The following is a 25,019-nucleotide window of genomic DNA, read 5'->3' on the forward strand; positions in this document are numbered from 1 at the left end:
AAACTTTGATTTGCAGGAAATACATGAAAGCAACATACCTTTGTTGTTGTTCTCGTAATGCCCGGCGGAGGGCGGCATTTAACCACAAGGGGGGGAAAAAAAAAAGTAAAGGCCCCAGGGCTGAAAAAGAAAGTGGGAGGTGATGTGAACCAAACATTTACTCACGCCTGGACTTTTCATATTTCGGCCAGAGGAGCGCGTGGATTCGGGTTTACGCGCAGTGGTTACTGCTGTCCTGGATGCTTCAGACTGATACAAGAGCCCGAACCTACTACAGCCTTAATTTTGAACCTATCGCACATAATAGCTGCAGTCCCAGCTGTAGGAGCTTGAACTAAGCAGGTAGAGGTGCAGCATAGGGGCGGCTGTTTTGTGTAGCTACAGTGCCGGTGGAGAGATGGAGCGGTGGAAAGGCAGAGTGGCCCTGGTGACCGGCGCCTCGGTGGGAATCGGAGCCGCTGTAGCCCGGGCACTGGTCCAGCAAGGCATGAGGGTTGTTGGTTGTGCCAGGAATGTCGACAAAATAGAGGTGGGTGATTTTAATGAAAAATATCAATTAATGTTGTGAAACAAGTCTGTTCGACTCAAAGGAGAAGCTAGCTCTGTTTAAAGCAACAACAAAGTAGCTACAGCTAGCTAACATCAATTTCAGCTAAAAACCTTTAGCCCCAGTATCACAGCCAGTTAAATCGATATTATTTATTTGGTCAATTTAAACACACGGTTTTATAACAGATTGTGCCGAAATTCAAATTAAAAAGGTCAAACGGTCGTAAGAGGTGTAAATAATAGCTAAATTCCGACTAGCTAATGTTGCCAATTTTCCATATTACTGCTGGGACATTGTTGTACTTTGGACTTCCACTCAGAGAAAGTACCACCCATTAAATCAGAAGGCAGTGATGCTCCTGTACCTGCACCCCCACCCACCACATAGCCAGCCACACCCCTAATTCATTACGTTTTCTATTATTCGTTTCCCTTTCTCTTGGTTAATCTTCCCCAGCGACGTCAGTCAGAAGCTTTATTGCATTTAAGTAAGATATACTAGTTAACTGACTATTGTGTGGGACAGAGCCCACAGCAAGAAAAGCACGGATTCAAAAACAAACAAACAAACAAATGACCCATATTTTCTTCTTACATAGCCAGAAATAGATTTTTACAATCTTATTAACCGCCTGATACATTCAAAGTCCCAAATGTTATTAAACGTTAATTTTACATAGATTACATAGATAACAGTGTAATAAGCCTAATGTAATAAGCATTTTTCAGTCAAACATGAATAACAAGTAAATCAAAACATATAAACCACCAGCTTTACACCCCTCAAGTTGTTGTAAAATGTGTGTGCAAGTATTATCTATACTTGTTTAGTTCATTTTAATTTAGCTCATTAGATTATGTTAAACAATATAATAATCAAAACGCATGGAAAATGACAATGTTATTAAAAAATAAATTCTGGAGAAGTTCCACTGAAACTTTTGTTTTGGTCCGTCTGGATGCACACACATTTTGCTTAATTACTGGTATCACAGAGGGCTTACATAAACCCCACTATGATAGTAAAAGACTCATCCAGTTACTATTTAAGTCCCCCTCTCATAACTGAATAAATAAATTAGTGTTGTGAGTGATTATGTTTGAACTGACATTAACTCTTTGAACTGTGGATTTGATTCAAAAAATATTTCAGTGGTTGACAGAGGAACAGGCAGAAACTCTTTATAGTACTGGAGTAACACCCACGCTTCCCCAGAGGTAGGTGTTATAGGCCCTGTCCCACTAACTCTTGCTTAACTGTAAGGCGGTGCACCCTGCTTAACCTGTTGGCCAATTATTAAGCTTCACATCTTGTCAGCCCAGAGATTCCAGTGCTGTGTTGCAGAACGCCTACTGCATTCACACATCGCCACCTTTGAGACAGCCAATGTGTTGTATTTGTTAACTCTGTCATATGTGTATATAAAAGGTGTTGTACTGTATGTATCCTTTAAGTATGTCAGTATTTGGATTCTTAACATTTTCTTTCCTTCTCATGCTTTAACATCAGTCAATTCCATTAAATTAAATATTCCTATGCAACATTCCTTTCATCCATTGATGAAAATGAATTAAACTGAATGACTTTTAATGCAACTTTCAAAGATGAGAACATTTCTGGCCTTCTCGGTAGCTTCTAACAGCACATTGTGAAGAACTTGGTTTAAAGTTTCAGTGAAAACTTAAAGATGTGACAGTTGCGCTCACTCATCAGTAACTCAGTGCTTGTCTTCTGCTCCCAGCGTCAAAATGTTATTAATCACTGATGTTAACCATCAATTTAACTGATGCTTCCAGCACAACCAAGGTTCAAACATGTAAGAACAACTTAAACCGGTACCGATGCGGGCTTAGGTAGTATTTTTTGCAAGTTTAGGTTAGCCAGCTAGCTGCTACGTTGAATATCAAGTAATTTCTCCACTTTAGTACATAAACAACCAAGTGGCATTTTAGCCATCAGGGTGAAAGCTACAGTCAGCATCACTGGATCTTGTTTGTTTTTTGCAATCACATCCAAGGTTGAGCTCTCAATGTGCTGGCTAATGCTAGCTTGCCCGGTGTAGATCTTAGCTATCCAACATGAATCAGGTTGTCATAATTATACTTAATTGCTGGTCTCTTTATACAGCATACAGTACATGAAATCATGTGTTATAGTGATATATGACAGTGTTATGTGTTTCTCATTGCTGTTTTATGCTAATGCTAGCTCACACATGGTGTGAGCACGAGCTGCATGCAAACACGAGCAACTGAATAATGATTGGATGTCATTTAAGAGCTGGTGCTGGGATTGATAACAATGATTGAGTTCCTTTAAACAAAGAGATAAGAGATAAGAATGTGCCTTTTTTTAAATAACCAGCAGTTTCTGCATCTCCACAGTTTGCATTAACAGTTTGCATTTCACTAACCTTTACAGGATTATTGTCGCAACATGGGTATTAGGAACTCCAAATGCCGTGTTGTTGTGAAAGCGTGAATTACAAGGAGACAAGTTGGTGTTTTCGGTCTTTTTTTCATTGTTTGTGTTTGTGACTCCAAATTGCCCATAGGTGTGATTGTGAATGGTTGTCTTTCTCTTTGTGTTAACCCTGTGACAGCCCAGAGACCTGTCCAGGGTGTACACTGCCTCTCGCCCTATGGTGGCTGGGATAGGCCAACCCCCCCCTAAATTGATTTGCATTGCTTTTAAGTTACTTTTTTTTAAACTGCAGTTATTGCACAAAAATATCAGCTGATTCTGAGGGGGTCAGGTAGTAGGCACTCATTGGTTTGTCCACTAAGTGACCAAGCATTGAAGCACTTTTTTGTGATTTTATAGTACATAGATACAAGCTTCAGCTAATAGTTGTGTTTATGAGGGTGTGAAGAATGAAAGGTTTCTGTCAGATTAAGGCAGAACCATCACTCGTACAAGACTTTAGAGTGTGTGTGTGAGTTGCAGGACAAAGACAGTATTGTACTCTCCCTGCTGTGTAAACTGGGCTCTTGCTGTAGAGCTGGTATGCTGCTAGTGGGAAATGCAATGTATCACAAAGCAATTGTTCTTGAAGTCACTTCAGTTTTTTATTCCTTTTACTCTGGGAAATAATGTTGCTGTAGTTAGTGTTTTTAACAGCTGCGTTATCCCTCGTGTTAGATGAGCTAAAACAATGAGTAAAGTGAGAAGATTTTTTTGTTTTCTGGGTAAAGAAAACTCTGAGAAAGTGGAGTGGAGAGTAGTGGCAGCACTATTGGTTTGTTGTCTGTGAAACTATAGTGTAGGCAGTAGGGGAGCTGCAAGCTGGAGGGAGACATGTGGTCACCATGGGCTTTGTGCAGGAATGGAGACAGCATCCAAGTAGAGGAAACACGGCTTCTCATTTATTCCTTTGAAATCTTGTAAGACCAGTGGGAGAAGCTTTTATTTTGTTGGAAGAAGGCTCTTGTAAAACGTGTCCATGTGTTTTTTGAAGATGCTAAACATTTAGAAATGGCGTTCTTGCAATCTTAACGTATGCCAAGAAAAGCACGATGCACACATCATGCAGGCACTGCATCATAGTAGCGTAAAAGAAGGGGGTAAGGAGGGGCACAACCAAGCAGAATTGTTTTAGAATGGTTTAGTTTGGCCTAAGATCTGACACCAAAGAAGAAGAGCACACTTGCTGATTTGTTCATCTTAAGACCTCTGAGTCACTCAGGCCTGCACAGCTCGTATATGCATGTTGTTTCTGCTTACACGGTATATTAGGAGGCAGTAATAAACACACATTCATAAGAGAATGAACGTGGTTGCTATTCATCACAACGTGAAGAAACAGTCATGGAAAATCTGAATATGATAGTGTGCCGATCACAGAAAGTTGATTCTGTCCATGTGGATGTTGTGTTTTTAATAATGTTTCTCCCACTGAAAACAACATCCAGAAGTACAGAATCAAATTTGTCGGATTTCTTTACCTAGACAAATTGAGTATGCATCAAGATACTCTACTATACAGAGTTTTATTTTATTAGGTGACTTTATATTTATTAGTTAAACTTAGTTTTGTAAGTTAAATGTTTTGGTAACTTTTGGAGCATGCTAGCTGCAAGTATATGAAAGTGATGTGACTTGCTGTGTGGTAATTGTAGTAAAGTCAGTCTCAGAAGTCTCTGTTTTAATCTCAGTGGGTAAAATGTTTGTGATAGATTTGTCTGTTAATTAACACTAATTACCAGGTAACCGTGTCTGTGTCTGTTTCCCCATACACTGTTAACGTGACTTCTTAACCAAAAACTTTTCACTTGGCATCCAATTTTCTCATAAATCAGTCTACTTACGGACCCATAGTGTGCCCAGAATGCAATCCTAGAAACCAGTAAATGACTTCATGATAGTAATGTCTGCCTCTTACATAGTCATTGGTCTTAATCCACACTAATTCCAGAAAGAACATTTGTCTGGTCTCTCAGACTGCTAGCTTACTTGTGTTTCCTGTCCTATTAAAAAAGTGGAATGGGAGACAGAGCCTTCAGATTTAAGCCCCTCTTCTGTGGAACCAGCTCCCAGTTTGGATTCAGGAGACAGACACCCTCTCTAAAAAAAAATCCTGTCCTGTCTACCCTTAAAGTTTTCCTTTTTGACAAAGCATATATTTAGCACTGAATCAGGTGACCCTGAATCTTCCCTTAGTTATGCGACAGTAGGCCTTCCCATGAGGCAAGTGTTTTTTCTTCACTTACCTAATTTGCATTTAATCATTAGTTGTCATTAAAATACTGACTCTTGTAACTTGTGGCCCATCTCCCTCCCCTCACTCCCAAGCAGTCATGGCAGATGGCTGCCCCTTCCTGGGCCTGGTTCTGTCTGAGGTTTTTTCCTGTTAAAAGGGAGCTTTTCCTTGCCACTGTCACCAAATGCTTGCTTATAAGGGGTTCTTTGATTATAGGTTTCCTCTGTATTATATTAGTCTTTAACTTGCAATATAAACTGCCTTGTAGCGACTGTTGCTGTGATTTTGCACTATATAAATGAATTGAGTTGAATTGAATTCTTTATTTATATATACAAATATATATTTGTCTGTACACAGGTCCATTTGAAGCAGATGAAATCAAACCCAGACATCCAGCCTGCTTTTGAAGCGTTGGACAAGTGAAGCGCATGTCAAAAATCAAAGCTTTGGCAGCTGCAGTTTTAGATCAGATAAATTTAGCAAACATCATTTGCGGCTTCTAGTGCTGAACAGACTGATGGAGGGTTTTGTTTGCAATAGATGCCACAGGGATTCTGCCTAAAGTATGCCCAAAGGAGATAATCTAAGATGAAAAAAAAAAAATCAGCTCAGCAAAAGAAAACATTCTGGGATTAGAATACTGAGAATATGAAATACGAAAGGCAGATTATGTGTATTTCCTCATCGAGACTGTCAGTGGAGATAATAGCCCTTGAATAAAGTGCTTTTTATTCATTTTTTAAGACTTCGTCCCTGTGATCCAGCTCACTTTATTCAATGGGCTAATAACAAACAGACGTCTGACTCACCGCTTGTTGCACACAGTAGCCTCTGGCACGGGCATCTTTTACGTGCGTGAGTAAATCCTAATTTAAAACTCAAAGCTCTTGGCGGGTGAGCCTGAAGTTTAATTTCAGGCACTGGCTGACCTGCTTCAGCATCATGCTTATTCTGAAGGAGGTAAAAGGTGCTCAGTCATGCTTCTAAAGCTGAGGTGGCACAGTAATAAAGCAATCTACGTCTCTGTCTGCAAATCTGAAGCTGTCTTGACCACCTCCTCTAGGTCGTGTCTGAGCAAACTGTGCTGTTGTTTCACAGTGAATAGATTTTACTGCAGAAAGGATTTGAAGTGGGTCAGGTCAAACAGCTTTACCTATTTGTCTAAAATCTTCTGCCTCACTTTGCATTTTGGCCCTGTTTTAGTACAAATTCTTTCTTTCTTTTAGAACAAACCACATAGTTAAATAGCTGTTTAAACATTTTCTCCAAAGCTCCCATTTGTAGCAGTATAGTACTAATATATTTGCTGCTATCTCTCCTTCCACATATCCTTTTTTCCCCCCTCATATCAAATTTCTCTTGAGCTCATCAGGTTACCTCACAGCTCCTTCGGCTTGCTTTTGTCTTACCCATGCAGAAAGCCTTTCCACTGACTGCACGCTTTCCACTTGAGCTGTGAGCTGACAGAGACGTATACCTAATTAATAAACTGTGTTTCCATGGATTCAGTCCCCAGCCCCTATCCCTCCTGAGAGGAGCAACATTGACATAGGCACAAAAAATAAGAGCATTTTCTCAAATAGGAAAGCAGCAGTCTAAACTGCATGTAGATGCAGATTTCTGACACTGATACAAATTCAATTTCTACTCTCTTACTGTAGTCAGAAGTAATCATTTGTTTGAAACTTAATTTTCACTTATTGCATACTGGCAGGCTCTGTGAGAGGAAAGCAAGATACATTTATAACTCTAATACATTATTAAAGCATTACTGAAACACAAGCAGTATTCCTGCATTTTTTAATTAAAAGCAACCTTCTTTTCACTGCTCTGTATAGATTTTTGAAAGCTCTAAATGGTCTTAATTGCTTCACCATTAGTTGGATATGAAGAAGTTAGAAGTCTGATAGATTGAGGCAGCTCAGTGACCCCTACGGGCCTTTCTCCCTGCACCACCGCTGTGCTGTCCTGTCTGTGCTTATCATCCTTCCAGGTGTGAAGTTTAATGGCACTGACATTCTCTCCCCGGGTTTCCTGCTGTGATAGGTGGAGCTCTTCCTGTCCTATCCTGTTCTGTACTGTCAAAGACTTGCTGGAATCCAGTTTTCTTCCTTTTTGCATGTATGATATGTGAAATTGTGTGCGGCAAAACGTGAAGTGCAGAAGGACTGAAATGTCTTGAACACTGTAGCAGCAGGTCAGGATCTTTGAATAGAGGAGTTTTATGGTGCTATGTACTCCAAATCAGCGACGAGTTCACCAAGTTCCAGCCTTTTTTTGAGGCTGTGGGGTGGGGGGGGGGTGAAGGAATGCAAATTGGATTGTTCTCACTTCATCAGCAGCCAAACTGGATTTGTAATTGGGTGTTTGTCTGATATTGGAGACGTTTTATGGCTACTCTAGACTCACATGTTAAATAGGCCAGGCTGGCCCACTTTGAAAGTTTTCGTGTTGGATCAACTCTCCAGTGTGTGTGTGTGTGGGGGGTGTTTTGTTTTTTGTTGTCTCCTCCGGACTCAGGTCATCAACAAACTTTGCATGCGTAGTGATGTGGTTCATAGCCAGCATCAGGGTGGCAGTGAGCGCAAAGTTGCCGTAACGACAGCCACAATCAGGTGCACAAACAACCCATCACATGAGCTGTTAAACCAATGTGATGCATGGAAGCTTCACCCCCTCAGCATGTTTCAACTACAAACAGAACTGGAGAGCCATTTTTTAAAAATCATATGATGACCTTGTGAACGTAAGAATAAAGGCTGGATTTTGTAGTTATTTGTTATTGACACATAGTTGAAAAGTTTCCCCATCAAACTGTTTTCAGAGGCTAAAAGACATGCGTCTACCTTCACTTGGGCATTATCACTTGGTTTTTCCAAAGTAAAATGTAACCACACTGGTTGCACCAGTTTGTTACACAACACCTGGCTGCCTGCAGCACCTTTAGCATGTCAGAGTTCTAAAAGCATTTCTTTGGAGCCAGTTACATATACCTGGTCATGCACACGTAATCATTGATTTTAGATTTGCATGCTAGTGTGTTTGAAATCAAAGTCAGTGTGCACACTGTGTGCCCACTGTGACATTTTTGTCAAAGCGCTGGGAGGCATTTTCGCCTTCTTCTTGATCCCTCGTTGCTGGGAACTCCCCAGCGTGTTGGTGACTTACTAAGAAAGGCTGTAATTATTTTCCGTATCTCCTTGTCTTGATTAGAGTGTTCCATGAGAAAAGCACTATAAAACCACTCTGTTCAACCTTTAGACCTTTTAGTGGCAGCATGAACACAAGATAATTGCACAACCGTCCTTCCTACCCTACTGCAATCCTATTATACAGCTTACTTTCACCCTTGACCCCGCAGTCAAACTGTGAATGACACTTGAGTGCATTTTCATGTCACAGAATGATAGTTGAGCTGTAGAGTGAATGACACAGCTTAGCAAACTCAAGTGTCTTAGCCCGATCTGTGGCTACAAGTTTTTTTAAATTATTTTTTAACATATCCAAATGTTATTTTGGTTCTCTGTTTTGTGATTGCCCTGACTTTTCATTGAAGCTTGCACTTGCCATCTTGTGCTTGTATTCTTCTGCCTTCCTGTAAAGCATACTGAAAACTGAGTGTGTTTTGATAAGCTTTATGCAGCCTGCTTCAGGATGCATTTTCTCTTTCTCCCTCCTTCTGTTTCACTTTCTGCCTGCCAACACGCTCTCCCTCCCTCCTCCTGAACACTTTTTGTAATCACTGGACAACAGCCCCTGTAATGAGGATGAAAATGCATCGTGACAGGCTAAATTGTTTTGTGTGTCACCCAGGTACTTAAAAGACTGGACAGGAAGGATGAAGAGGGGAGGGATCACTGACTGAATTATGGCTGCATTACATCTTTTGATTTAGTTTTTTTTTTAGCCACCTACCAGATGAGCCACAGTGCCCTATAACACAGTCCCTCCCTTTTTTTCCTTTTTTTTTTTTTTTTACAAGAGAACTGAGTCAGCCTGAGACTAATCTAATTTTTCAGCTCTCTCAGCTCATGGCTGCTGCCTTGTGCTATTGATCTGGCTCACCACTTATAGCTTCTCTGCCTTCAGCACATTGGCATCTTTATTTTTATCTCTTCTAAGCTGCTTTGCTGGTGTGTTTTACACCAGTTCCACATGAGTGAGTGAGTGATTGATAAACGTGGTGTGGAACAATGATGGCCCTTCCTTGCTTTGACGACCAGCCTCCTGCAGGGCGTACAGGCCACGAATGTGACTATTACATGTACATGAGACTGCTGCAGGGCACTTTGTAAATACATTACTCTAATAGTCTGTTATATCATATTTTGTTGTTTGAATTTCATTCACCTCCTGTGTTATCAGTTACTTTACTACTATTTGATAGGCTTTTACAAGACAGTCTAGTCTCAACAGCAATTTTCTTGGCTGACTTAAATTTCCCCAAAGCATGACAGGCTGGTAAAGATTCTTTTTTTTATGTCCAGTTTACTTTTCTACTTTTCTTCTCTGCAAATTGATATTTTCATATAAACCCAATTACAAAAAAGTCTCATACCGAGACTTCTTTCCTCATACCGAGGCTGCTGGCTTGTGGCTGGCTCTGATGTCCATGTTCAGCTCGGTGAAGATGATTTAGGAATCGGATTAGATTTGTTATTACAAACGTTTTTGTGGTGGTCCCCCCACGGTTTACTTTCCCAAACCTGGTGTCTTCACTCAAGTGAAGAGCTTCCACACTAACAACAAGTTGGTGCATGGCTGTGACCGTGCAAGTGATTATTTGCCTGTGCTGCTGTGTGTGTATATGTTGTGCATGCCTGAAACATACACTCATAATTAAACATCTATGAGATTGACCAGCTAAGTCAGTCCCTGACCAGTTGGTTGGTAGATCTCTTGTAAAAGCGTTTACATTTTGTCAATCTTGTCCAAAGAAACATACCATCCATCCAAGGTGTCCCCCAGGACACCTTGGGGGCAAGGTGTCCTGGGGGACACTGTGTTTTGCTATTTAACATCACTGCTAGTTGTCATTGTCTTAGGGCTTTTCTAGCCTGTATCTTTAACCTCCTAAGACCTGAACTCTTCCACAACATGCATTTTTAATTTCTCTTTATATTTGGGCATATTGGGGCCCAATGAATGTAAAAACAAAGAATTACCAGATTTTTTCTTTTTTACCTTATTTTTGTTTTTAAGAAAAATAAGAGCCACATATGAGGATATTCGTTTCAAATTCTGATAGAACAGTGGCAGTATAATGTCCTCGTAAGTGGATATCAGGCCCATGTAGAGCAAAATTGAGTATTTTAGTCTAAATAACCCAAAATGTGATGTCCACATATGTGGACGCCAGGTCCTAGGAGGTTAAAGTTCTGTTTCACAATACGCCAAAACATATTTCATTGGTTTAGTTTGGATGGTGATGAATGAATCTTGGATTTTCCAACTATGCTGCTGTTGTGTTTTCAGACCTGGCTGCTTATCTGCAGGACAGCATGCTCTATTGCTGTGGCCTTTATGAGGTCTGGTACTAACTACAGTGGTGCATCTGGTGCCAGAACACACCTACATACACAAACACACAGAGATTCACAGCCTGAGACTTCCTGTCGTTGGACCGAGATCACACCCGGTTTGTTCTGCTGCTCCCGCTTCAGCCACAGTAACACAACTAATTCCCCCTCTCTAACAAAAGACTGGCCCTGCTTCCCCTTTACGTTAAACTCCACAGAGCCTCTCCAGCAGGCTCTCTGCCTGCTCATTCGTGCCTGAGGGCCAGTCTCTAAACGGACTCAGGCAAGTGTGAAGTAAAGAGGGCTGGTCTAAAGGCAGCTCAGATAATTGACTTATTGTAGTGAAACAGACCGCACTTCACAGCTTACCACAGGTAATGTGCATAAAGGGAGCGGTTCACCTGTCTACAGCACGAGCAAAAGAGTTGCTTGTAGTGTTTTCAGCGGTTTAGCATTTTAACAGCTTTGTTTGGGTAATGCCTTCTTTCTGGATAATCCAAGTTAAACGGCTTAAAGGACGAGCAGGGAAATCTGCACGCTGCGACATGTAAGATGGGGGGCATTCTCTCTATTATACATTTTAGAGAAAAACATCAAAATGATTCCTCAATCCAATATCGTCCTGATTATAAAAACAGGCTTTAACAAGTTCTCTAAAGGGGTGGCTGCAGAGGAATCATGTTCAGACTGTACTGTAGATCAGGTGCCACAATATAGTCATATAGACATTGTAGATAAAACAGTATGTGCTACGTTTGGTGAGTGACAGCCAGCTCTGTTCTGCTGTTTTTAATCATTTATATTCTTACTACATCCTGCTGTGCCCTGATGTAGGTGCCTAACGTAACAACAGCTCATCACGTGTCATTTCTGTGACACGTTTGATCACATAAGGTTTTGTGAACTTTGAACTATGAGAAGATGTGTGTTTTATCTTTACAACATGCTCTGCTTGTAAAATGGGGTTCATTTGCAGGGGAAGGGAGGGACATGGAAGTGTGATTAGGTCTTTATTGGCTAATGATGTGTTTTGGGCAGGTAAACTCTCTTCTGAGTGTCGGGAGCGTTTGAATAAATCATCACTCTCTCAACATGTTGTGTGGCCGCTTGGCATTTTGGGTCTCTTATCTTTTCTCTGGTGCACAAGTTGGCATCTCTGCCAAGGCTATGATGGATTGCTTCTTGTATGCCTGGCCAGCAGTACAAAGGGACTTACCTGTAAATAATCCCTTTTTGTTTTCTTATGTGGGATTGAGACCAAAACCAACATTTACTGTTGATTGTTCACATCAGTGAGTTCCTGTCATGGATACTACAATTGCTAACCAAGCTAGCTAGGATGGTTAGAGAAAGAGTACACCCTGGACAGGTTTCCAGTCTGTATTATAGTGTATGTCATTTAGCACTTATTAGTAGATACCTACTATACCTGTATGATAAACCTGTAACAGTTTATCAAGGTATCTTTCTAACCAAGCCAGCTAGCGTTGGTTAATAACTTGGCACTCCACCCTCTTGTTCAAATATGGTAATTCCTGGCTTCTGTGAGGTGACTCGCAGTGTTTGTCGTTTATATGCAGTCTATGACAAATTCTAACACCAGTGCAGTTTGAAACATTTTATCCTTGACATTATAGTGCTGTGCATCATTTTGGTGTTCCACCTGCCCCCCACACCCCTGCTGCCTCTGTCTTACTGGCACCCAGAGCAAGGCATCAGGTGACTGGCACAGCTGTGCCTAGCAGGGGGATCTGTGTCAGTTTGTATCGTACGCCGATAGTGGTGGACGGCCAGCTGACCTGGTTAGAGTGCAGCCTGCTCGACCTGTAGCGAGCTCAGCCTGTCCGTATCAGTGCAAAGTCTTCTTATGAGGGGTCATGGTTATGATTTTGGTCAAATGCGGAATTTCGGTTAATATGCTTTTTATAATTGAGTGGGGGAATCATTGGGTGGTTTGACTGACAGACTATCTAGTTTTTTGGTGCTGTGCTGTGTGTTCTCCACGCTCTCCTGAGTGGGTGGGTTGTTTGATGTAATCTTAATCGTGGTCTTGAAAGTTAATCAGTTGGTCATTAACAGCACTTGACATTTTGTAGTGATTATTCTTTAACAAATATATCAGTGCAGTCAAACTGGGTGTGATTTATCTTTTTCAGAAGCTGGCAGCAGAATGTCAGAGTGCGGGCTACAGCGGCACGCTGATCCCTTACAAATGTGACCTGTCCAATGAAGAGGAGATCTTGTCCATGTTCTCAGCAATCAAGACACTGCACAAGGGCGTTGACGTATGCATCAACAATGCTGGACTGGCCCACAATGAGCCTTTGCTCAGTGGCAGGACAGAGGGCTGGAGGAACATGATCGATGTGAGTTGGATCGCTGACAATAATATTAACGCAAAAAAGGGAAGGTTAGAGCTTCCTCTTATGTGATATTGATTACTACTATTAAACAGTGAAGCAGAAGGAGGAGGTTGCTCACTATGAGTCCAAGTCTTGTTTTTGTGTTGTTCAGTGAGTAAAAGCACACATACACACTGCTCCCTCCCCTCACAAAGGCCGCTTCATTGGCTCTGGGGAGAGACTCTGGCACAGCAGAGGCCTGCTAATGAAAGCCAGCACTATGTCTCTTGTTGAGACTTTTGATTCATTGAGCTCTTGACCACTGGAGACCCCCCTGCACCCAAATCTCTGTCTCCAGAGTCCAGCATTTCTGGCTCTTGCTCATCTGTTGTCATGGCAGCCCACTTGAACGTGTACAGCAGTGTATTTTTAGCCTGTATTTAATCTGCACACTGACCTTGTTTGGTCACCTCCCCCTATCTTGCTTGCACACTCGTGGTAACCTGCTCTCTCTCAATGTCACTACGGAAGCAGTTTGGAGGCTACAAGCTGGACAGGAGCAGCAGGTTCAGATGGTTTAACACACTGACCCAGTGAACAGCTTTCATCATTGGAAATTCTTTACAATAAAGTACAAGCAAATCTCACAAATGATTCTCATTTTCTGTCTTTTTTTTTTTCTTTTCTTTTTTTAAGTTGTAGCTGAATGGTTCATACACCGATGTGTGAATACATGCATACTGTAGGTTATTTTAAAGTTAAAGAAATGTGCTGTGTTCACCTCTGCTGCAGGTGAATGTCTTAGCCTTGTCCATCTGCACCCGTGAGGCGTACAAATCAATGAAGGAGAGGAATGTGGATGATGGCCACATTATCAATATTAATAGGTAAGCTATACAAGGAACATACAATTCTAGGAACAAAGCTATAGATTAATGTGAAAATACCTCAGCCAGTTTGTTCTGGGTGATTTTAATCCTGCAGGCATTAAGTAAAGCCAATTTTAAGCCCCATCTGGCACATTTTGGATGTAGAGCAATGCAAAGAACACCCACATGTTGAACTGAAAACTGTTTATAGATTTGTTATATTAGCATTTATTTTTATCAATATAGGTTTTCTTAGAATTGCCTTAATTAAAAATGGGAATTTAAACTTTGACACAAATGTTGTTTAGAGCTATAGCTCTGTGAGTGTTTTAAGGCTATAGAGATATCCGATATTAAGTGATACAGAGTTTGAAATCTAATAATGCACTGGTTAAGTCATTTAAAAGAACACCACAGGAAATTCAGAGGATTGGCTACTTGGTGTTGAATCAGCGTTGAGCTACAAAAAGCAATTACCAGCTCATATATCTTTCTCGTCTTTCTCATTTTCTACAGTATGGGTGGGCACCGAGTGGTGCCAAGTGCCGATGAGCACTTCTACTGTGCCACTAAATATGCTGTGACTGCTCTGACTGAGGGAATACGGCAAGAGCTTCGAGAGGCAAACACCCACATCAGAGCCACAGTGAGTTAGTCGTTGCATTATAGTGCAAAGGTTTGTCTTTAGCTTAGTGAAACATGGGATCACATAAAATCCAACAGTGTGAAGAGGACTCCGAGCAGACAACACAGACGTAGTCCAGCATAAAGTGGGAGTGTTAAGCCTAAAAAGCCTTTAAAAAATCTGATACTGTGTTGAATTCTGTTTGGATGAGTCTGTAATGTTTGTTAATAATAATGGATTGCATTTATATAGCGCTTTTCGAGACCCTCTTCCCCTATTCATTCACACACTGGTGGAGGCAAGCTACAGTTGTAGCCACAGCGGCCTTGGGGCAGACTGACAGAAGCGAGGCTGCCATATCACACCATCGGCCCCTCTGGCCATCACCAGTTGGCGGTAGGTGAAGTGTCTTGCCCAAGGACACAATGACCGAGACTGGCTAAGCCGGGGCTCAAACCGGCAACCTTCCGATTACAAGACAAACTGCCAACTCCTGAGCTACGATCGCTCGCTGTTAAATGTACTCCCATGGAAACACTGAGGATGACGATGATGATGGGCTCGCTAGCCCACTTTCTCGTTAGTCTGCAAAATCGGGACGATTCCAGTCACAAATGCCTGGAAATGCTTGTAAAAATAAACTGCACAGTATGTTGAAGGTGTAACAATCATAATTTTGTTTTGTCTTCACTTCTATAAAATGCGTTTGAAAGCATGTTTTGAAGTTCAATCAGATACTTGATTTGACCCTGCTGTTCATTTTTAACTCACACACGTGTGTTTAATTATAAAGAGTCGTATTTATTGTATATGTGGTATCTTTAAAAGTTTTCATTTTGACGTCTTCATATTTGTAGACACCATGACCCTGTATGTAAAGAGCACATTTGTCATTCATTTTCCTGCCCTGCAGTGTATATCTCCTGGAATAGTGGAGACGGAGTTTGCCTTCCGACACCACAACAGCGATCCAGAAAAGGCAGCTTCAGTGTACGAGAGTATGAAAGTAAGGCTGTGCACATCACTGAAGTCAACAAATGTGAAATTATCGATCTGCTGTTGTGCTAATAAAACCTTTTCCCTCTGCTTTGCAGTGTTTGAAAGCAGAAGACATAGCCAGTGCAGTCACATTTGTCCTCAGTGCCCCTCCTCACGTCCAGGTATTTCTGTCTGTCTGGGACTGTTACAGTACTGACTTGTAGTTGAGTGGTAGCTGATTCCTGAGTGTTTTCTATCTTCAGATCGGAGATGTGCAGATGAGGCCAGTGGAGCAGGTGTCATAGCAGCAGAAGAGTGAGCTGCAGGAGGAGCAGACAGACAGCACCACGGTGACTCCTTAGCAGCCTCTGCTGTGCAAAGATTGTGGGGGGTGGGATGGTATTAAAAAATCAACTACAGCTGTGTCAGGTCTGCAGGGGCGGTGGTCAACAAAGGCAGAAGGCTTAAGGAAGCTGTGCAACAAAATGAAGGGCATGGACTTTGGAAAACACTACAAAAATACTACTGAGTGCAGCAAAGTGGCATGTGTGAATTGTTGGGCTCAGGGCTGAACTGAGCCAAATCCAGACTACAATAGGAACAAATAGAGAGAGTTGCTGCTGTGTTGTGTGGTCATCTGCTTGGCCATCACTTCAGAGGGAAGCGTATGCCATTGATTGCACGATTTTATTTCTTTTTCCATTTGTTTGTTTTTTTTGTAGTTTATATGACATATCTTTTTGAAATGAAATTGAAAATTGGTAATTGCTGTTTATAAGAGACAAGTTTTTTTCCATTTCATTTTTCTAATAAATATTTTAACTTTTGATTAGAGATAGATGTGGGCTCACATTAACTAAAAGCTAGACAAGGCTAAGTAAGTCATACCGACAGTAACCATAAGCAGTCTGTGCATCCTGCCACCCTTACTACCTTTATGTTTTCACAAACATATTTAACACATTCATTCCAAACACATTCATATTCAGCATATTCCATTCATAAGGAGAGAAACCCTTTGTATGTGAAGCATAGGGGCATCTCCCTTTTTTGCCTGTTTAACTTCAGATGTTCTGCACTTTGTATTCATTTCTGAGGAGTTACAAGAAGGACACACTGGAAAATTCTGTAGTGGAGGAAACTAACTCTGTGCACGTGTATTACTAGAACCATGTACCCTTCTGTTGGAACTTTCTCATTAAATGAATAAATAAAAAGTCGCCCATAAGTAGTTATGTTTCTGTTTTCTGTAGACGTTGAAACTGCTTTTATTACACCTGACATATTGAATCATTTTTTGGTGTCCATTCACATATGAGTCTGCAATAATAAGCTGACAGTGGTTTAAGTTGATCACTAGAAAAATGTTACTATAAATACTGTAAATTTAAAATGACAGTACATTACAATGTAAGTATGGCTCATGTTTGAATTCATGTGGCCAAAAGATGGCACTGTTAGCAAAGTTTCCATAAACGAGGGCAGTGAAATGTGCGAAGTCTACTCCTTTGCCCTTTGGAGCTCTTTCACAAAGAAGTACACTGAAGATACACACAGTGACAGCTAATTCTAAACAACGTCTTTCCAGAAAAAAAAAAATCCTGTTGCATTAAATGCTCTGCATAGTAGATATGGATCACAATCATGTACATTCTTGTAATACGTGTTGGTTAAATTTGACCAGAAAATTGACAAAGATTGAAGACATAAATCTGTGATTAGTTAAAGCTTAACAGTAATCTGCCACTGTAGGTGGCCTGCAAAACACTGAGGCATCAGAAGTACGTCTCAGCAGGATGCTTTTCAGGTAGATCGAAGCTGGGGCTGATGACAGCGATGGGTGGATTTCCACCTGGTCCTCCCCTCTCATAGTACGGCATGTTTGACTTTTCATTCAGCGCATACGGTGTGAGGGACAGCTTTAATTTCTGCACGAGAAATGAAGTAAAATTATTTCCACACAGCTTGATTATATATGAACATGTGCGTGAGTACTACACTATATTGCTAAAAATATTTACTCGTCTGACTTCAGACATATTTGAACCGAGTGACATCCCATTCTTAATCCATAGGGTTTAATGTAAAGATATAACAGCTTCAACTCTTCTGGAAAGGCTTTCCACAAGGAATGTTTATGGGAATTTTTTGGCCATTTTTCCAGAAGCACATTTGTGAGGTCAGATGCTGATGATGGACGAGCAGGCCCAGCTGACAATCTCCGCTCTAGTTTTCAATTTCAATGCTGTTCTATTAGGGTCAGGACTCTGTGCAGGCCAGTCAAGTTCTCCCACACCAAACTCACTCATCCATGTCTTTATGGACCTTACTTTGTATATGCAGGCATGTTGGAACAGGAAGGGGCCATCCCTAAAATTGTGAGCATGAAATTGTCCAAAATGTCTTGGTATGCTGAAGCATTAAGAGTTCCTATCGCTGGAACTCAAGGGCCAAGCCCAACTCTTGAAAAGTACCCCACACAATTATCCACCAAACTGTATGCTTGGTGCAATGCAGTCAGACAAGTGGTGTTCTCCTGACTCTACTGAAAGTTGGTGACCTCTGTGAACTATGTGCTTCAGCGCATCCACTGACACCACTCTGTGAGTTTACACTGCCTACTACTTGTTGCTGTCGTTCCCAATTGCTTCCATTTTGTTGTAAGACCACTAACAGCTTTAAGACCGGACTCACTGCATGGGTGGCATCCTGTCACAGTACCACACTGGAATTCATGGTGCTCCTGAGAGTGATCCATTCTTTCACAAATGTTCGCAGAAGCAGCCTGCACACCTAGGTGTGTGATTGTATACACTTGTGGCCATGAAAGTGATTGGAAGACCTTAATTGAATGATTTGGATGGGTGAGTGAATACTTCTGGCAACATAGTGTCTATGCATATGATATGTACATCACCTCCATGATGGAGCCAGGCAGCACCCACAAAGTGTGAATGGCACCCAGAGGAATCCAGATGATGGAGGCCAAAGCAATGATCCAGCCGACCCCCTGACCCCAGGGAGGGAAGACGTACTCCCCATAGCGGGCAGGTTTGAATTGAATGATGGAGAAAATCAGGATGACCTGTATCAAGGAGCAAACAATTTAAGTTTGGATTTAAGTTTTAATTATTTCAGATGAAAATCTACATTATATTCATGTGAATAAAACAAATGCCTGTTAACATACAGTGATGAGCACAGGAGCAACTATAAGCCAACACAGTCTGAAGAAGATGTTTGCTTTGTGTCCATTCATCTCCTCCAGGTTGGCTGAAAGTCTTTTTACACCTGCAGATGGAGAAGTACTTTGGACCAACCTTTACTTGTCAATAAACATCTGTGCACATTTTATTTGCATGCTGGCAGATTAGAGACTCTAATCGCTGTTTAATTAGAGTGAAACTCGGATACTACACATGGCCATAAAATGTGTTAAGATACTGCCAAAAAAAGTGCTACATCATTCTAAGTGTGCAATGAATGAAACACATGTCTCTCACCATAAATCCAACAGGTGGCCATGACCTCAAAGAATGCCAGAAACATGATGGATACTATGGCAGTGTAATGATCCATCAGCTGGAAAACATAGATTCCCACCTGGACAAAGGCATACTCTTTAGGACAGCAAGGAAGGGAAAATGAGCACCCTTCAATATCTTTTTTATTTGGTTCAAATTCAAGCAGGAAATACAGTTTGTACCTGCATGACACAAGGAATTCCAAAGAGGCAGGCTACGAAACAAACCGCAAGAACAAACAGTTCCTTTTTCTTGAAAATGTGAATCACGTCTTTGTAGAATTGATCCATGAGGCTGGTGACCATCACTTCAACCATTGCAAACTGCAGTGTGGGAGTGGGACATAAGAATTTCGTTATGAAACACTATGCAAACATGAATTCCCATCCTGAGGTTACCAGTAAAGTACCTCACTGTCCAGTCCGAGGCAAAGCAGCATAAAGAAGAACAACACTGCCCAGAGCTGAGCCACTGGCATGTTGGCAAAGGCTTGCGGGTAAACAACAAAAACTAGTCCTGGACCTGTACAATAAGACACGTAAGATGTCAGAGCAGCATTTATAACTGAACAAGCAATTCTTCTTAATAACAGATGACTGTGACTTTATAAAAATATTTCAATCAAATTTGTGTTACTGTAACATTATTGCAATATTATTGTAACATATTGTCCAGATCAATAATCTGTAAAGACAAGACAATCCTTCTTCAGCTCCAACCTTACTTTATGTCCCCATTCACCTACACTGCTCAAAAAAAATAAATAATAAAAAATAAAAAAATCAATGAACACTTTTTAATCAGAGTACAGAATCATAAAATGTGGTTAATTAAACTTCTGAGAGATTATATAAGAGTCAGAGGGGGTGTTAATCAGCTTCAGCTGCTTCGGTATAACTGAAATTAACAACAGATGCACTAGATGGGCAACAATGAGAAAACCCCCCAAAACAGGTTGGTGTTACAGTTGGAGGCCACTGAGGTTTTTCTACCTCCTTATATTTTCTCACTGATTTTTTTTCCCCCCATTTTCTATTTGGCTTGGGTCAGTGTCACTGCAGGTCGCATGAGGCAATGCCTGCACCCTACTGAGGTGTCTGCTGCAGGACGGCACATCAATGCGTACCATTTCCAGCAGGTTTGCTGTGTTGTGTTAAATTCTGCCCTCTGTGGGTTGATAACTTTCCCTTCAACTGAACAATGTGGAATCTTTTCATTCCTAACACATTACCCAGTCCATATCAGTATCGATATCTAGCATAATTTCTTTTTTTTCCCATTGAGGTTGGATGTGTTTTCATAGTGTTCCTTTCATTTTTTTTGAGCAGTGTATTTTCTTATCACTTATTCCCATCTGACATTAGGCAAAGTGGAGGATAGATCCTTTGAGAATAGACTCACTCACTAATTTAAAAAAAGAAATCACTCACAAACAGTCATCCCTTTTTTTTCTTACCATCCACAGCCAGATCACTGACAGGAATGCCCTGCAGGTATGACATATACCCAAAGGCAGAGAAAATGACAAACCCTGCCAGGATGCTGGTTATGGAGTTGATAATGGATATGCTCAGTGTGTCCCTGTGGGGAGACAAGACATCTTTTAAATCACTAACAAGAAATCACAGCTATTTTCAAGAACTGGTGGTCAAACATTTACTTCAAAATGTTGTTGTTGAAGTCATTGTAGCTGGACATTGCCATGAGCGAGCCAAAACCAATTCCAATGGAGTTAAAGATTTGAGCCGCAGCATTCACCCACACCTGAAACACAGACCACTGCTAATCAGTACCAACACAGATTATCAGTAATAACACGACTCTCCCCGCTGCTAGAACAGTTAGGGTACTCCTCCAAAGCTACTACTCATTTCTTCTCTTGTTTCTTACCTCTACTGAGAGCAGCTCATCCCACACAGGCACAATGAAGAACTTTATCCCCTCTAATGCTCCAGGAAGCTGTGCATTATTGATCAGCAGGGCAATCAGAATAACATACGGGAACAGGGCAGTAAAGTACACCACCTGCACACAGAAAACGTATATATGGTATTAACTGTGGTCCAGTGCTCCACTTTCTTTCTTTTTTTTTTTTCTTTTTTTGCTCAGGTCTCAGTTTCTCTCTCACCTTGCCTGTTGATTTCACCCCCTTAAAGATGCAAAAGTAAATGAGGATCCAGGCCAGAATGAGAATGAGGAAAAGATCCCACCGGAGCACTCCTGTATCCTCTACTCCACTAGTCTGCTCTAGCATCTTATATCTGAAAGGTGCCACAGTAAAAGAAATTAGAAAAACATTAATATTCTGAGTGCCCAAAGGCATGCCTTAAAGCTAAACACATGGGCCAGATTCAAAAACACTGTCTGTCCTGTTGTGAAAAAACATTCAATCCAATCAGATGTCAGGAAGTCATTAAAATAGACCTTTTGACATATCTGATTCAGTGTTTGCAGTTTCTTGCTTTTTAACCATACAAGTTAATTTGATATCCACTATAAGTATGTATCTTCAGAACAGTTTTTTTATTTCTCTACAAAAGGTAAAGATGTGCATTCATGTGGAAAATTCTACATTCAGAGGTTAAACAATATGGGTTTGATTTTCATGCATGTGAATATTTTTCCTACTTGTACACTTTTATACTTTTATCTCACAAGTTACTTTCCTGTAGAATGAGCAATACTGCATAGTACAATTGAAACACACATTCACTTCAGTTCCATTCACTTAACATGGACTCATCAGATGAGAGGAGGCACTTGGCACCAGTGGGGGGAAAAAACTCCCGAACAAGGCTCAGGGAGGAGTGGCCATCTGCAACGACCGGTTGGGTTTGAGGGAAGGGAGACAGAACAGAAGAATCAGTGTAGAAGAGAGTCACAGTTTAACAATAAGTAATCATTAAATGAAGGATGGTGTATAAACACACAATGAGTGAGTGAAGAAGAAACATTTAGTGCACCATGGAAAGCCAATAGCAACCTAGGCGTATTGCAGCATAGGTAAGGGAGGGTGCAGGGTCACCTGATCCAGCCATAAGTATAAATTTTATCAATATGGAAAATTTTAAGCTTAATCTTAAAAGTAGAGCGGGTGTCTGTCTCCCAAATCCAAACTGGGAGCTGGTTCCACAGAAGAGGGGCCTGAAAGCTGAAGGCTCTGCTTCACATTCTACTTTTGAATACTCCAATGCACATATGCAAATACTTTTAAATAAATAGGAACCACAAGTAAATTAGCCGTCTGAGAGCAAAGCGCACTTTTGCCTGATTATTCAAGACCTTGTATATTAGGAGACAGTTTTGAATTAAATTGCAGATTAAACTGTCATGACTGTGTGCTGTCAGGCAGGCTAGATTGGACCCAAACGCAGGACTCACGGAGGCAGAGGAGAACTTAAGATACTCGGTTTTGCACAGAAAACGAACTACACTGGGAAAACAAATAAACTAACAGGCAGGCAAACGAGAAAACGGAACACACAGTGAAAATGAGGGTGAGCAGCCGTTAACGACACAACAGAGAGCAAAGGAAAACACAGGGCTTATATACAAAGGGAGTAATCAGGGAATGGGAAACAGGAGGGAGACACAGCTGGGAGAGATTTGGGCTAAAGAAACAGGGGGCAAGTAAAACTGAACACACTGACATCAGACATGAACCTTCAAAGTAAAACAGGAAACAAGAAATAATTTACAAAGATGCAGACTTGACACTGAACTAAATCTAGAATAATAATCAAAATAGAACCAGAACATGAATCATAATACAGAAATATACCAAAATATAAGAAACTGAAAAAGCTGTGTCAAAATGATCCAGATCCGTGACATAAACAAGGAGCCAGTGAAGAGAAGCCAACACAGGAGAAATGTGTTCTCTGTTTCTAGCTCCTGTCAGCTGCAGGATTTTGGATCATAAATTTAATAAGTGGTTGACAAACACATGGAAATTAAAGGATTCATGTAACTTGAACCCACATTCCTTTCCTACGCTTATCCATTAACTGGAGTGAAATGAGTTAATGAGTTTATAAGTAAATCTGAAAATGTGAGGTCTTAATCTGCTGTTTACTGCAAGATTTTCACTGTGAGTAAGTTCTTTCTGAGAATCTTTCCCTTGCTAAAACTAGAAAGTGAAACAGATCAAAGCCAATAAAGGTGACATGTGTCCTAAGATTTATCACACTTCAGTAAAATATTCTATCAGTTTGCTCATTTCTTATCTGTGACCTTCACTTCGATAGCTCTCACGTGACTCTGATAGGTTGTACATCCAGTTACAGTTGTTGTTGTATCAAGTTTTTTTTTTGTTTCACCTCTGACATAATCCCCAGAAGTTACCTTGTGTAACCAGTTCAGTCTTTTTAAAAATTACTTTAATTTTATAATGCTGCTCAAACTCAGTCATTATTTAGTTGGATTTAATAATCTGCAGAAATAGTGATCACATCCAATGAAACATACTTGAAGAACTCTTGGCTAGCTGTGGAGGAGTAGCTGCTGTTGGTAGCATGATTGGTGCAGTTAGGTGTGTTCCAAGTATTGTTGCAGTTTTGCCATGGTAGTGGTGCCCGGAAGGAGCTGAAGAGGTAATAGAGAGCCCAGGTGATGACGACATTGTAGTAGGTACACATAATGAAGGAGATGGCCACCGATGCAATTCCCACTCCTGAGGTCAGATAAAACATGCATCAAAATAAATTTCTCCGCTATACATTTTTAACACTGGACACCAAAATTTAGTCAAAGCACCTTTTAACAGTGGGCAGACAGTAGCCAGAGCAAGTACAGGACCTCTCCTTGTGTACTGCCCCACAGTCAGCTCCATGTAAAGCAGAGGGATGCCCAACACCACCAGCATGAGCAGGTATGGCACCAGAAAGGCACCTGCCAAGAAGTAATAGTGAGTTAAGCACATTTTCAGAAAGAAGGCCAAGACTGTGGTAGTTTTATGACATCATTTAAACTTTAACTTTGGCACACATGAATTACTGTCAGGCAAAGTTTGACCCCATACAAATACTAACGATTCTGCAAAATTTGCAAGTATAAAGCCAGATTATAGTATGGGTTTATGAAGCGCCATGCCTCATTAAAAACAACAACAACAACAACAAAACAAAAGTCAAATTTAAAAAATAGTTTGAAATCGCACTCACTAACAACACAACACATACAGTCAACCATTTTTAGTCCTGTGTGTGCAGGGATTACAGAGGGCGGCACATTACCACAGTTCTGTTCGAAGATGTAACAAATGTTTGATTTCTCACCTCCTCCACTCCGGTAGCAAAGATAGGGGAACCTCCAGACATTACCCAGACCTACAGCACAGCCGATGCCGGCCAAAGTGAACTCTATCTGTCTGCTCCACGTTGGCCTGGTGGGCTCTTGATCTGTGTCTGCTCCTTGTGTCAACATTGTTGCTCGCCTGGGCCTAAACTCCATGGACAGCTGAGCAGGATTTAATTGTCTCTGGGTGATATAACCTCCCTTTTTTATGATCATTAATGATTAGCTTAGCAGAAACACATTAGTGTATAAAAGCTCAGAGGGCTCAGAAAGAGAGGAAAGTTTGACATTTGTTAATAGGTGCGTGCTTTGATTGACTGTAAAATAGAAACAGAGGTAAAAAAAAAATGCAGAATTTTATTTTCAAAAACTGAACTACCTGAAAACACCTAGCCAGCCAATGTAAACAAATAAATCTAACTCTTATTTATGGATGTGGACTTACTTTATATTTTATTTAATATCTACATGAGCTCTTATCTTATCTCTTATCTTACTAAATAAAATATAAATAAAGTAAATAAATAAAATGTGAACAAAAAAAAGTCTTCTGTGAAGTTTTTTACATGTGTAAATTATGCAGCACACAAAACAAATATTTAGGAATTTACATGA

At 40.8% G+C, this 25,019-nt stretch overlaps 2 protein-coding genes across 4 annotated transcripts; one reads left to right on the forward strand and one right to left on the reverse strand.

The window, feature by feature from the left end:
- Positions 1-110: 110 nt before the first annotated feature.
- dhrs11a (dehydrogenase/reductase 11a) lies at positions 111-16,816 on the forward strand. Its single transcript, XM_026182013.1, has 7 exons — positions 111-529; positions 12,928-13,137; positions 13,906-14,000; positions 14,499-14,628; positions 15,521-15,613; positions 15,702-15,767; positions 15,849-16,816. The coding sequence occupies exons 1-7, from the start codon at positions 398-400 to the stop codon at positions 15,888-15,890; spliced, it is 768 nt and encodes a 255-aa protein (XP_026037798.1). The 5' UTR covers positions 111-397; the 3' UTR covers positions 15,891-16,816.
- Positions 16,817-16,849: 33 nt separating this feature from the next.
- Positions 16,850-23,993, reverse strand: LOC113030504 (sodium- and chloride-dependent GABA transporter ine). Of its 3 annotated transcripts, XM_026182010.1 has the most exons (12): positions 23,865-23,993; positions 23,577-23,781; positions 21,238-21,370; positions 21,000-21,134; positions 20,770-20,873; positions 20,566-20,690; positions 19,519-19,631; positions 19,292-19,432; positions 19,089-19,188; positions 18,776-18,876; positions 18,503-18,670; positions 16,850-17,513 (listed from the first exon to the last, which is right to left on the reverse strand). In XM_026182010.1, exons 1-12 carry the CDS (start codon positions 23,971-23,973, stop codon positions 17,361-17,363), a joined length of 1,587 nt encoding a protein of 528 aa, XP_026037795.1. In that variant the 5' UTR covers positions 23,974-23,993; the 3' UTR covers positions 16,850-17,360. The 3 variants fall into 3 exon arrangements, with proteins under 3 accessions (XP_026037795.1, XP_026037797.1, XP_026037796.1); XM_026182012.1 differs by lacking the exons at positions 23,577-23,781; positions 23,865-23,993 and adding an exon at positions 22,491-22,505; XM_026182011.1 differs by lacking the exons at positions 23,577-23,781; positions 23,865-23,993 and adding an exon at positions 21,843-21,934.
- Between the last annotated feature and the right edge of the window lie 1,026 nt (positions 23,994-25,019).

Source organism: Astatotilapia calliptera, chromosome 10 (genome assembly GCF_900246225.1).
Source record: "Astatotilapia calliptera chromosome 10, fAstCal1.2, whole genome shotgun sequence".
NCBI classification, from domain to species: domain Eukaryota; kingdom Metazoa; phylum Chordata; class Actinopteri; order Cichliformes; family Cichlidae; genus Astatotilapia; species Astatotilapia calliptera.